Genomic DNA, 14,366 nt, shown 5'->3' with positions numbered 1-14,366 from the left:
AAGAGGGAGGGTCGGGGTCGTCGTGGGGGTCAGCGTGGGGGTCGTCGTGGGGGTCAGCGTGGGGGTGGCAGCCAGGGGGGCGGGGGGGCGACTTCAGCTGCCTCGCGTTCCTGCCGCCGCTGCCTCGCTGTGGCGGCTGCTTCCTTCTTGCTGCGAGGTAAGGAAGAGGGAGGGTGGGGTCGGCGTGGGGGTCAGCGTCGGCGTGGGGGTCAGCGTGGGTGTGGCAGCCAGGGGGGCGGGGGGCGACTTCAGCGGCCTCGCCTTGCTGCCGCTGCATTGTTCCTGCCGCCACCTCTGTTCTCGTTCCTGCCACCGCCGCCTCGTTCTGGGTCCTGCCGCCGCCTCGCTGTGGCGGCTGCTTCCTTGCCGCGAGGTAAGGAAGAGGGAGGGTCGGGGTCGGTGTGGGGGTCAGCGTGGGGGTCGGCGTGGGGGTCAGCGTGGGGGTGGCAGCCAGGGGGGCGGGGGGGCGACTTCAGCGGCCTCGCGTTCCTGCCGCCACTGCCTCGGTCCTGCCACCGCCGCCTCGTTCTGGGTCCTGCCGCCGCCTCGCTGTGGCGGCTGCTTCCTTGACGCGAGATAAGGAAGAGGGAGGGTCGGGGTCGGCGTGGGGGTCAGCGTGGGGCTGGCAGCCAGGGGAGCGGGGGGGGGGGCGACTTCAGCTGCCTCGAGTCGCCGCTGCCTCGGTCCTGCCGCCGCCGCCTCGTTCTGGGTCCTGCCGCCGCCTCGCTGTGGCGGCTGCTTCCTTGCTGCGAGGTAAGGAAGAGGGAGGGTCGGGGTCGGCGTGGGGGTCAGCGTGGGGGTCGGCGTGGGGGTGGCAGCCAGGGGAGCGGGGGGCGACTTCAGCGGCCTCGCGTTCCTGCCGCCGCCGTCTCGGTCCTGCCGCCGCCTCGGTCCTGCCGCCGCCGCCTCGGTCCTGTCGCCGCCGCCTCGGTCGCGGTCCTGCCGCTGCCTCGCTGTGGCAGCTGCTTCTTTCTTGCCGCGGGGTAAGGAAGAGGGAGGGTGGGGGTTGGCGTGGGGGTCAGCGTGGGGGTGGCAGCCAGGGGGGCGAGGGGCGACTTCAGCGGCCTCGCCTTGCTGCCGCCGCATCGTTCCTGCCGCCGCCGCTGCCTCGTTCTCGGTCCTGCCGCCGCCGCCTCGGTCGGCTTTGGGGGCACTAGGGTTGTGGTAGCGGCGGCGGCAGCTTCATTCCCGCCGGGAAGTAGGGCAGTAGGGATGGTGTCCGCGTGGGCTTCAGCCGAGGCGGTGGCAGAGGCAGCTTCATTCCCACTGCAGGTAAGGCGGTGGGGCTGGGGTCCACGTGGGGGGCAGTAGGGGCGGCGGCAGCTTCCTTCAGGCGGCAAGGTAGGGCATCGAGGCTGGGGTCCTTGGGCGTGGGCAGTTAGGGCGGCGGTGGCGGCAGCTTCGTTCCCGCCAGGAAGTAGGGCAGCGGGGATGGTGTCCCCGTGGGCTTTGGCTGGGGCGGTGGCGGCGGCAGCTTCATTCCCGCTGCGAGGTAAGGCGGGGGGCCTGGGTTCCATGTCGGTGGCAGTAGGGGTGGCGGCAGCTTCCCTCAGGAGGCAAGGTAGGACGGTGGGGCTGGGGTCCTGGGGCGTGGGCAGTTAGGGGGGCGACAGCTAGGTTCACGCCGGGCGTCCACGCCGGTGTCCCTGAGCTGCGGGGCCTTTTGGCTGCTCCTATTACTTGGCGGCTGGGGCGGGGAGCTGTCTGTGGGCGGCCTTTCCCACAAAGGGCCGCGGGGCTGCATGGACACTGGCAGCAGCAGCTGCGGCTCGCCTAGGAGGGCGCTCACATTTGTTGCAGTTCTTGGGGCTTTGTTGTTTTTCCTTGGGCTTTTACCCTTCTTTTCATTAATTTTGGATAAAATGTTCCCCATGATGTAAATATTGAGCAAGGAACCTTGGTGACGTGGGGAGCTTTGCAGAAAGTGCAGTTGGATTCTGCTTTTCCCATGGTGGCGGCTGGATGAATCTTCACTGCTGGCTGTGGAAAAGGCTAGGGAAGATTGTTAGTTGAGTTTTAAATTTCCCAGTGTTGTGTTTAAAAGAGGAATGTTCACCTTAAATAAGCATATGAGTGGTTAACAGGGAATGTTTTCCTCTGGGAAAGGGAATTTGGTAGCTCTGACCCATGTCAGTCTGTGAATATTTAGACGTGTAGTGACTTTTTAACATTTTTCATAACAGTCTGTTATTTACAGTTATGTTGTTAATACTCCTTGCCTTAAGTTCCCCGGCAAATCTTTGTCATGCCTTCTGAGAAAGTAGACAATTCATAGATTATCCAAGGAATGGGAAAAAAAATGTGAGTGGGTGATTTCGGACAATCCGTGAGAGCTGGCGTTGTAAGATTCATCCTATCCCCAGTAACATTTTCATACAATAAATGTGAACACTTTTGAAGCCTTTTTATAGAGATACAGTCTGAGAATGATATTAAGATAAGGAAAAGCTGTTGATTGATTTCTTAGATTAACATTTCTTCCCTCTTCTCTTTCCTCTTTAAAAAAGTTTTCCAAGTGATAATTCATCAAATGGCCAGTGATAAGCAAATGTCCGATGATGACAGCCCCAGCACCAGCAGTGGCAGTTCAGATTCCGACCAGCAAGACCCTGCTGCTCCAGAGCCTGAAGATCATGAAGAAAGAACCTTCTGCCACCCAGTGGAAGAAGAGCACCAAACTCTCTAGCAAAACCACTGCTAAGTTATCCACTAGTGCTAAAAGGTAACATTGTCAGGTTGTCTTTCAAGCAATTGGATGCTTTTATTTTTACATCAAGAACAATACTCCAGAAATACTTCATGAACAATTTTATTTGTACCTGAATGAATTGTCATCCTTTAGGGAGCATGAAAACGTTCTCACTAAAATTATGCTTCTAAGCAAACTTATTCTGTACTTTGGTAATTTCAGCAAGAGTCCTAGAGACTGAATTCTAATCCTGAGAGTTTAAGGAGTTGGCAAGGAAAATTTGTGAAACTGAGTTAGATGGTACATTGGGGATGTTTCCTTTTGTGAGTTATACTCTTGAGTGAAATTAGCTCGTGTCCACGTGGGTGTCAGTCCAGGCATCTGTGGTGGCAACTTCATAAAAGGAAATATGTCACTTTTCATGAAAGGAAATGATCAAAAAAGTTTATATTTGCTAAAAAATGTTGAATGTCAGGCCTTGGCTTTTTTTGAAAGCAGATTTTAAATTTGCTTAGTTTTACAAACAAGTCTTTAAATCCTGCATAATAGGTATAATTTTTTTGTAGTTATAGTTATCCCTCTTTGTTCTTGTGAGAACAAATAAAATGGAAAAGTAGCCATTAACAATCTCAAGTGTCACTTTGCTGTTAAAACTTTGCACATCTTTAAAACTCCTGGATGTTCTTGACATAGTAGTGAAAATCAATAGCAGGAAAAAAACATTTTGTTGGTTATAAGTGAAAGATTATTTGTTTCCTGCTGACTTTTATTTTTTATGATGGTTAAAAAAAAATCCATCAATGGGACTCCATCAGTGATAGTGGTTGTATTGAGTAGAACTCTTGTATCAAACATAAAGTGTACCTATGCATTACCTAATGTTGATGTTTTGTGGTTTTTCATTGATCACAACTAAAAGAAAAAGGAAATATAAAAACTGATCAATTATTGCATTTTATGGTGATTCATGTTCTTATTTTTCTATACATTTTCACAGTCATTGCACCATTAATCAAACACTAATGAACTTGAGAATATTATATTGAATAGCAGCAGTCTTTGAAATAATTTAAAATTCTTCTCAGTGTGTTGTAATCTTGTGGAGAGAACATTAAACAACTTTTCAAAACATTTTAAATTTCAAGAAAATCAGAGAAATGCTCTTTTTCCCCTTACCTTAAGGCCCTCTTTCCTCCAAGAGTATGAAATTTAAATTTACGTGCTGTACCTAAGATCAGAGAAAATAAATGGTTAAGTAAGATTGCTAAAATAGTCCTTGGAAGTTTTTCATTGGTAAAGGTATTTGTAAATTTTAAACTTTTTTTAAACAGATAAAATATTGACAAAACTATTAATGTGCTCTTGCAATAGCTTTCTAATTTTTACCACAGTAAAAGTGGATTGAAGTCTTTTTCAAAAATATTCTAGTGCTTTTCCTCCTTCCGTTTTGTCTCATTTGCATATAAGCTTGAAAAGAGAATTTCTTTGGTAAAAAGAGTTTTAAAATAGATTTTATATCCTTTTGTTGAGTAGTAGTGGAGGACTTTCTCAAATCAGGTGTAAATGACTTACCTATTTACAGTAACAAGTGAGAAAAAAGCTGCAATTTTCTGTTAAGGAGTTTGGGTTATGCCTCTGAGAACAAAGAGGAAGCAGCCATGTTAGGATTACTGAAGGCAAAACCAGCCTCGCAGTTACCTGCATGATGGTAGAGGGCATTCTGATTTTCTGGTTATTCTGTAGACTGTCTGAAATCCTTTTTGTCTGTTCCCATTTCACTAATAGAATTCAGAAGGAACTAGCTGAAATAACCCTTAACCCTCTCCTAACTGCAGGTAAGAAACAAATTTTGTTATTTTGATTTCTAAATTGTGGAACGATATCAGGAGATGAATGTATTATCCTTGTATGTATTTGCAGCAGAAGAGGCTAGCTAGCTATGTTTGCTTCCTTAAAGCTTTGCAAGTGCTTTAAACAAAAATTGCCTAGGTGAATTAAATTAAATTAGGGGAAAATACTCTTGAGCATGTATCATATATTCTGTACTTATGAATATACTGATCTTGTGCTTCTTGCTGAGAATTGTTTGACTGGTGTTGATTTTTCTGTTGTTTTTCTGTGGAATACATTTATTCACAAGTATTTTGTAGAAACCTGTAAGATTTTAAGTTTTAAAGTTAGTGCTTGTGTGCAATCTGAACTGATTTTCCAAATTTATAAATTGTTGAATATGGTGTTACAAAATGTAAAAGCATTAAACAGGAGTATAGTTGTTTTTGTTTGATTTATTCAGTAACTTGCCTAAAGGACAAATTTTATGTGCTAAGCTATGGTTGTAGTTGTTATTTTCTAGAAAACACATTGTTGGAATTATTTACATTTTAAACAAATATCCTAATGACTTGGGAAAATTCTTAGCAGTAAATTAATTGGAATTGTGAGAAGAATCAAATTCAGTGAAACTCAGAATTTAAGATTGGTTGACAAATTGTATTAAAAGTAGCTGGTTGACTTTTTTTCATTTGTGTCTTATATAGTGTTCTGTTCATTTTTGAATGATGACTGTATGGTTGACAAAATTTATCAAATTTAGAGAGCAATATTATAAATAAATTGCATAGAAGTATGTGCTCAAGAATGAGACGGGAAGGGATGCTAGAATTAAGGCAGTGTTATGATTTGATATAAAAATATTTTGGTGTTTAACCTGTGTTTTTGCTACAAATTGTGTTTTCTCATGTTGATCAGCACCATCTCTGAAGTCTACTTGAGACATAATAAAGAAAAATCCATTTGCTACTTATTATGTGTGTTAACCAGATTCCCAGATAAGGGGGATCTGATCCTGATTTATCCAGTGAATTAACAGTTTTGCTTATATTTGTAGTCACAGTCATTTCAGTTTAAAAAGGAGACAGGAATGTGAACTAATTATAAACAGAGTGGTATGTCAGATCTCAAAATATTACTTAAAAAGTATACTGCTCAATAGTGTAGCCACTAGCCACATTCTGACTATGGACCAGGTTGTTGTGGTTAGTTGAAAATGTGATATGCTGTAAGTGTGAAATGCATACTGGATTTTGAAAACTTAATTTTGTAATAAATATCTTTAAAATATTTGTAAAAGAATAAATATTTTAAAGATATTTATTACATCTTGAAATAATATTTGGCATGTTTAGTAAGTGTTTTAAAAATTGTATTTTTATCATTTTAGCATAGTTATTAGAAAATCCAAAATTATGTGTGTAACTTGTATTATAATTTTGTTGAACAGTATTGCTTTAGAGAAGAAGTAAATCAGTATTTCTTTTAGCCTTCTAAATGGTGTGTCAAATCTGTACCATTTAGGAGGTCAAGTTAAATTTGCTCTGTGGAAGAATCACTTAACTTTCAGAATATATTCTCATAATTTCTGTTGATTTTCTGAAAATGGCTTAAACCAGTGTATGAATTTACATCTAGAGAACATAGTAGACATATTGAATACTTTCAGAGCAGTAATGTACTGGTACATTTGGTAAAGGAATGTACTTTAAGTGTTTAACCCAGGACTGTTTCCACAAGGTCACAGGATTATTTTAGATGAAGTAAAATAATCTAAAATAATAATAATAATTCTGTGAAATAGAAAGTAAGTTTCACTTATCACATATTTTTTTCTCTTTATATACCAGATTTCATTTAGGTTCATGAAATAATGCTTAATATTAGTGATTTAACTAGTGAAGCAGTAAAACTTTGGGCTTGCTTGTGCACAGTAACATGGAATACTTATATCTATTTTCTTTTGTCACAGTCTTTGGTGACTGTTGGCTATTGAAAAGGACATCTTTTAACTTCTCTAGTTCTTTAATATCTGAGTTTCTTTGTGGCTGTGTAAGTGATTCAGGAAAAAAAAAACAAATGTAAAATACAAGTTTCTTAGGAAATTAGAAGTTGTTTCTTACTACTTTGGGGAGAGACTTTTTTCCATACACCTCATATGTAAAATAATGCAGATGCTTTTGTGTGTCTTTGGATTTTTCTGGGTAGAAGGTTAGTTCTTGTAATTTTGATAGAAAAGCCTACATTTGTATTGTGTTTTTGCTTTCATGCCAGAAAATGCAATAGATTGTGGTATTATATTTCTTTTAACTCATAGCTGCATAAATGAGAATTTTAGCTTTATGGTAATTGTATTATTTAGATTTGTTAATTTATGTTGTAATTAAAAATGGGATTCCACAATCATAAGTATATTTAGAATTTGTGTGTTAATATTGCATGAGAACTTTGAAACCTTATGCTTGCTACTTCCAGGTGCAATTATTTAATTATGGCTTTTGGTAAGGGGTGTGTGTGTGTGTGTGTGTGTGTGTGTGTGTGTGTGTGTAAACTTGTCAAAGTATGTGGCAGTTAATTATCCCTCAGGGAAGAAATGTTAAGTGTATCTGGGTACATTCAGGAAAATGTTGAATGAGATATAGGAAAACCAGAATTACTTGTACTAGGGAGATTTGTCTTAAATCCCATTTTTTGTTTTAATTAATAAGTTATTCTTTAGTTACATAATTAGGTCTAATATACACATCCAGGATGGCCTTTGGAAGATATCATTGTCAAATTAAATGCATGACTTTAAAAGTGTTTGATTATATGTCAATAGGAATACTTCTTTTTCTTTTAGTAAAAAAGGTTGATAAAGATTTAATTTCTAATGATTTGATGGTATTTTAGGTTTTAAGTATTGAAGGCCTGTGGGCCAATGCATTTTAAACACAGGGAAATAATATATGTTTTTTGGTTTACTTTTATACTTTTTACATTCTATATTTTAGATTACGGTATAAAAATCAATTCACCAGTGAGCATGAAGGGAAATTATTATGAACATCCCTTTGTTTTACAGAAAGTTATGGACGAGAGTTGTTTAGTAATGTGTTGACATTTACGTTCTATTTATCAAAGATGTGCTTCCTTTTCCACTTAGAGTCAGCACTTGTGTAAACAGCAAAAGTTTGGAAAGGTGCTGGATTTCTAAGTTAACCTTGAATTTCTTTTCCTGTATAGAGGGTACAAACATGTACTCCTAAATATTAATGGGTTTGGACTGAATCTATGTTAAAGAAGATATTTAAGAGTAATTGTAAATCGTTTTTGGATGAAGGGAAGGCCTTATGGGGGGTAGATATTACAGTTTCAAGTTTATATTAATCATATGTTGACTATCAAAACCTGAAATTAGCTACTATAATACTTGTAAATATTATAATACTTGCAAATTTTGTTAACTTCCTTTTTTTTTAAAGAGACAGAGAGAGAGAGAGAGAGAGAGAGAAAGAGAGAGAGAATTTTTTAATATTTATTTTTTAGTTATCGGCGGACACAACACCTTTGTATGTGGTGCTGAGGATCGAACCTAGGCCGCTCGCATGCCAGGTGAGCGCACTACCACTTGAGCCACATCCCCAGCCCTTAACTTTTGTTTTTAAAAGAAAGAAAAAGAAGTAGCATAAGTTCTAAATAAGAAGTTGGCAATTTGCACATAAGAATAATTTTCTGAGGATAAACTTTGTTTCTGATGGTTGCCATATCTCTATTGTCCAGTGTAGATTAGAACTTTGCTAATTAAAGGGTGATCTTCAGACTAGCAACATCTGTATCACAGGTGTGATTGTTAAAAATCAGAATGTTGTTTTCCCCTAACCAGAAGTACTGAGTTCGAATGTGAATTTAATAAGATTGCTAACTGAATTGTGTGTCTATTGAGGTTGGAAAAATCCTGCTACTGAAGCAAGACTGTTCAGATCCATGCTGTGCCACTATTGGCATGCCACTTTATATAAGTTATGGGATATTTTTGTTCTTCAGTTTTCCAAGTTGTAAAATGAAGATTAAGTTGATCTCCCCATTGTATAATTGTTGTGAGGATGAAATGAATTTGTTGAAAGTTTTGTTTACCACATAAATTGGATCCCTAAAGTGGATACAGCATGATAAAAGTAGGTGAGACAGTTTAGCAGCATGTCCTCACTCTTGCTGGTGTTTGCTCCAGTGCATCCACATCCTACTTATTGGAATAATTACATCTTAATTCATCATCTAATTATTGAGTACATATCAAGCAGTTTGTTTTTAATGTGAATAAAAGCAGGTTTTTTTAAAACTTGAGTTAAAACAGAAAATTAGCCTAAAAGTGTTGATCATAGATGAACAAATACTCAATCCCTTCCAAAAAAATACATGTAAACTTAATGATACTTAAAAAGAATGCCTGGGGATTGGGGCTGACGCTACTGGCAGAATGCTTGCCTAACATGTGTGAGGCACTGGGTTTGATCCTGAGCACCATATAAAAAAAAAACATAAAATATATGCATTCTGTCCATCTACAACTACAAAAAAATGTTTTAAAAAATATTTATAAGATTACTATGACTATGACTGCCCAGTAAAGTATAATAAATTTTTTTAGATAGTTGTATTAGTTACTATTTTCCCCTCTTTAATTATCCCATTTTAAGAGTTTGTGATTTTATTCAGAATGCAGTAATTTCAATATTTGTAAAATTTACACTCATAATAGTATAGTTTACCAATTACTTCAACATAATGTAGTGTAATTCCAGGCAAAACAGTGAGTTGGAATTCGAAAAAAAAATTAAATAACTCATATTCTTTACTTTTTTCATAATTGTGATATTTAATATTATTCACTTAAAGATTATTTAGCTATCATTTCTATTTGCTTATAGGAAGTAGTTGATAATTACAGTAATTCTAATTGTGTCTCCCATATATGCCAGTGGAGCAGAAGGACTCAGTTACCATTGAATGACTCAAAACATTTATCCAAAGGAGTGATTGATTGAAAATAATATCTCCCCCATATAAGGTCACATTTTTATTAGCTGTCTATTATGTTCAGTGACGATAATGTAAGGAGAAAGTGGGTGAAAACCTTGTGTACTTTTTAAAAACCTAAATGGTTACTTCATAGCAACATGAAGCAAATTGTTAATTTTCTTTCTGCAAGTAAATGATTGGTACCTTATTCTCTCCTTGAATGTGTTGCTGTAACAGAAGGTAGATTATGTTTAATTATGAGGAAAATCAACAAGTCTTGCTTAGAGTACAAGAGCATTCAGATTGAGAAAACTGAATGGGAAAACTTTATCTTTCATTCTCCTCTTTTCTACAAATATGATATAACAAAACCACTTGTAGATCTATTATATCTACAGGCATATAAAGTGATGATTTTTTTCTTTCCATATTTCTTTAGACAGTAATTATATTTAAGAGGGGCTGGGCTTGTGGCTCAGTGATACAGTGTTTGCTTAGATAGTTCAATCCTAATCCTGCGTTCAATCCTAAACACCACATAAAAATAAATAACTAAAGGTATGTGTCCAACTACAACTAAAAGTTAAATTAAAAAAAAAGAATTCTGTTTGGGCATTTCATTAAAATTTAAAAGATGAAATATCTTTAAACATTTAATGTTTCTTTTGCATCTGGATCACGGAAGTTTTTGCCTCTTCCCCCATATTCATAGCCTAGGAGATAGTTGACAATACCTGGAGACATTTTGCTTTTCAAAACTTGGGGAAAAAAGCTCTAGTATACAACAAAGAATTGTCTCCCTTCAGGAGATCTTAGAAATAAAACTTATATATGTTTCTGTTATGTTTTACTAAGAATATTGAAGTAACTTGTGACTACAGAATGGGAGTCACGTTTGTATTGTCGTAGTGATGAAAATAAAAACCAAATGAAGAGTATGGCCTTCTCACCAGTGTATGATTTAGTGTCAAAATCTAATATAATGTAATCATAACTTTCTGCAATCATAGAAAGTAATGTAATTGCCTCTTCGGAAAAATGTGAGAAGAGATTATCAATATCAAATTTGGAGAAATGGTAAGAATAAGGGAAGCATCTGGAAGAGATGGGAAGGATCAGTGTCTAACCACAAATTCTGCACACCTCTAGTTCTCCCACCTCCTACCACATATCAGGCTTTCTAAAACTTTACTTTTTATTTTTTGCCTTAGATAACTTAGCTAAAAATTATTCCAAAATTATGTAAAATAAATGTAATTTTCCATTATTAAACTTTTGTTTTCCATAACACATTAAAAGGAAAATTAAATAATAAAAACAGACATAATAAATTCTTGTTTGATATAATCATTTAAATATCTTTTTTAGACAGCAGTAATTCAAACAAAAAATACTTCCCTTACTTAAAATGTAACATTTTATATTAATGAATAAGGAGGCTAAAACACTAAAATTGTCAGACTCAGTAAATCCTTCAAATATTTCATCTATAGAGGCACAGCAAACACTTAGTGTAAATTATAAAAGGTTTTTTAAAATATATAAATTCCAGGTCAAAATATATCAAATCAAACATATATCAACTTTACTTCTCAATTTACTTCTCTATGTAATCATATTTTGTTGACTCTAAATAACATCGTCTGGTAACTGATAATGACAGTAAAATTTGTATCATCTCTCTGCTAAAATATAGTAAACTCTACTCTGAGCCCCTCATTCATAGGTCTTACATCTGTTATCCCATCGTCAGCAATAAAGCCAATGAGATTATTCTAAAATGTAAATGTCCCTATGTTATTCTTGTCTTTACTTATTAAAGGACCAAGCAATGTACTCTCTAATTTCTCTTTTGCCTATTTTCCCTTTGTTATAGAATTATATTGTACATTTCAATCAAATTAAAGTCTTTCAGTTCCCTTAACTGTCTAATATATTTGTAGTTAGGCAGATGATGATGCACCTCCTGAAATCCTATTTTCTTTTCACAGACCTCTCAGTCTCACTCTGCTCCATCTGGAAATATCCAACTCCTCTTTGGGATCCTTATAACAATCTCCCTTTTGTGAACATACACTTTATACAGTCTCCTTGATGACTTGCTGCTTCCCATCAGTTCTATTTTGGAAACATTTTCAAAACTGCATTTATTACCTCATATCACAGTTATTCATTCACATCACTATTTCCATTTGCTGACTATGAAAGAAAACCTTTCTGGTTTTGGCATCTGCCTTGGCAGCAGCAGTCAGAGAAGACAGCCTGGAAGACCTCCTCTTGGGCTTCTTCTTAGCCTCACATTCTTCAGAGCTGACCTTCCTTTGGAGTTTCCTGGCTGAGAGCACAAGGCTCATGCAGGTGCTGCAGGTAGTGGCTCTCAGGAACCTTCTGAAACTGTGCTGCCTGGCCACTGCTGCTGTTCCCACCACATGAGTTGCTGTGACACACCAAGTATTCAATTATTTTAAAACAGTTTTTACCATAATTGAGACATAACTATAGGCAATTTTAAATCTCTAAATTTTGTGATTTTAGCTACAACAAACCAAATAAAAATCAAATCCTTACTATTATGTTTTGTTTATTCTGCTTTCTGAATGAGTTCTCATTTTGTCATTATTGCCAGTGCTTACAACCCTCCTTTCTCTTATCTCTAGCCTAGAGAACAGTGACCTGCCCCTAGTTGCTCTTCCTGTCATGAGCCTCTCTCAAGTGTGCCATTCTCCCCTCTCACAAGCATTAGTTTCTAAAATAAACATTTAACCATGCCATACCCACAAAAGTAAGAAAATATTCTATTATTTATGTAATAAACTCAATATTTATTCATATGTCCCCCAGCTCTTCCAAGCATGATCACAAATAGTCTTCCAAATTCCCTGTAGGAACAAACTCAGCCCCACTAATACTTGTTCACATAATTCCTTCGCTTCACACAATTCCTACCTCTTCTGATCTTTATTGCTTCTCTGTCTCTATTTATGCTTAACATTTGCCAAAATATCCTCCATTGCCTCTCGCTCTTTAAGTTCCACATTGAATTCTCTTTTTTTCATGCCCCAAAGAATTTCTGCTGCACCATCATTACTTTCCCATCCTAATAGAAGTGAGAGCTCATTAATCTAATTTTCATATACTTTTTCAAAAGCTTTAATCATAACATTAAGTGTGCTTGGTCTCAGTTTTTACAAATAGATATCTTCTCCATTATGATGCAAATTCTTTCAGGATTGGTATTATATTGTATCATTTTTTATATCATCAACATCTAGTATATAAAAGGAAGAATGAAAGAATAATCTAAATATAAAATATATCTAAAGTTTCTAGTTACTGTGTATTATATCCAATATTCAGAGCTATAATATTAATTCTATATTTTGTGACAAGGAACTTCTTACAATAATTCTACAGTGCAGGTGGACATAAACTTTAAAGCCCAAATGAAAGCCCCACACCACTTACTTTCCCCAGTAATAAATGCTACTTTTGGATTATGCTAATAAAATCTAACCTTCCATTAGATAGATGATTTCTGAATATTCTTGAATAAATTACCTCTTAAACAGAATAAAATTAGAATGGCATTCACTTTTTTAATTAGCATTTTTTAAGATAGGCAGAGATACAATTTACATACTTAAATACGCCCATCTATTACACATATATATTATGTATACATCTATTTTTGTCAGACCTACTATTTCTCTATCCTCTAATAGATAATGAAACAAAGGTACTTGAGTTTCTCAAGTGTAAAATAATGCTTCTGTGGAGGTGGGGAGTAGTTTTTAATTGCCTGCTATTACCTATGGAATAAATTTAAAAGAAGAGTTAAGTTTGATCACTTAGAAATGCTTGGTTTTAATGCTTATAAAAATTGAACTTACACATATTCTGAAAAACACATTTTTTAAATCAAACTTAAGCTCATTTCACTTTCTCTCTTTAATATGTCATCAATACAAAAGCTTTTATCTCTTCCACTCTAAAAAAGAGTGTGTTATTGTGGATAAGTGAAGGAAACAGCAAAATATAAAAATTAAATATTTTGTGTCACAAGTCTTTTATGAGGAATAACATTTGTTTGATTTTTATTTTTTGAAAGCTAAATATGTAAATGCTAATTCTTTAAAAATTGGAATGGAACTTATTGATGTCTATTACCAGTATCCTTTTTTTCACTGTGTCACAAAGGGTAAATTGGGCCCATCAGGCCAAGAAACTACTCCAAAATATTACACAGGAGAACTTAAAAAAATCTAAGGGAAATTGGACAAATCAATTTTTGATTTGCAAAATCAAGCAGCATGATACAAAAATTTGAGATCTATCTGTGTAAGTCAGTAGGATGATTTTATTCAAAGAGAAAAAGTCTCCACTATCTCTCAGATTGGCAAAATCAGTTTCCTTTGTTATAAAATTGCTTCAAATTCCAAAAGGTAACATTTGATATGTCAGTGACTTGTTCAAATGGCTATCCCCTACCTTACCTAAGCCAATTAACATCACTAGAAATTTTGTTCATATTGATTTGCCTTTCTTAAAGTATAAGCAGGAAAAATTCCTCACTGTCTCAAAACCTGCTGTTTTTTCTCAATTATTTTGTGACTTCCTGGCTATTAAGTAGATTGAATAATATTTAATGCTCACACAACTGGGGCATCTGAAAATGAAGGGAAGTCCATCTTCCTTAACCACTCTGTCCTGGGGGATGACTCCAGGTTCCAGTGCCAAAACAAATCAGGAGAAAAACTTTGTCTCAGAAGTATTTTATTGTGTGTTAAAATGGCAAAAATAACAAACTGAGGTGGGTGTTTGTTTTTTGGAATCCAACTCAATTATA

General features: G+C 37.3%; 1 protein-coding gene across 5 annotated transcripts in view; it reads left to right on the top strand.

Moving 5' to 3' along the window:
- The first annotated feature begins 82 nt into the window (after positions 1–82).
- Positions 83–14,366, top strand: part of LOC144374946 (transport and Golgi organization protein 1 homolog) — a 100,652-nt gene continuing 86,368 nt past the window's right edge. For 4 of the 5 annotated variants that reach the window (XM_078037668.1, XM_078037669.1, XM_078037671.1 and 1 more), the window contains exons 1-3: positions 83–157; positions 2,508–2,722; positions 4,475–4,524. In XM_078037668.1, coding sequence (XP_077893794.1) covers positions 2,556–2,722; positions 4,475–4,524 — 217 coding nt within the window. In that variant the 5' untranslated portion in view covers positions 83–157; positions 2,508–2,555. Of the gene's footprint in view, positions 158–2,507; positions 2,723–4,474; positions 4,525–14,366 lie in introns of those variants that run through there. The other variant, XM_078037672.1, reaches the window with a different exon arrangement.

This window comes from Ictidomys tridecemlineatus, unplaced genomic scaffold (assembly GCF_052094955.1).
Source record: "Ictidomys tridecemlineatus isolate mIctTri1 unplaced genomic scaffold, mIctTri1.hap1 Scaffold_97, whole genome shotgun sequence".
Lineage (NCBI taxonomy): Eukaryota > Metazoa > Chordata > Mammalia > Rodentia > Sciuridae > Ictidomys > Ictidomys tridecemlineatus.
This window is presented reverse-complemented; position numbering and strand designations above follow the sequence as displayed.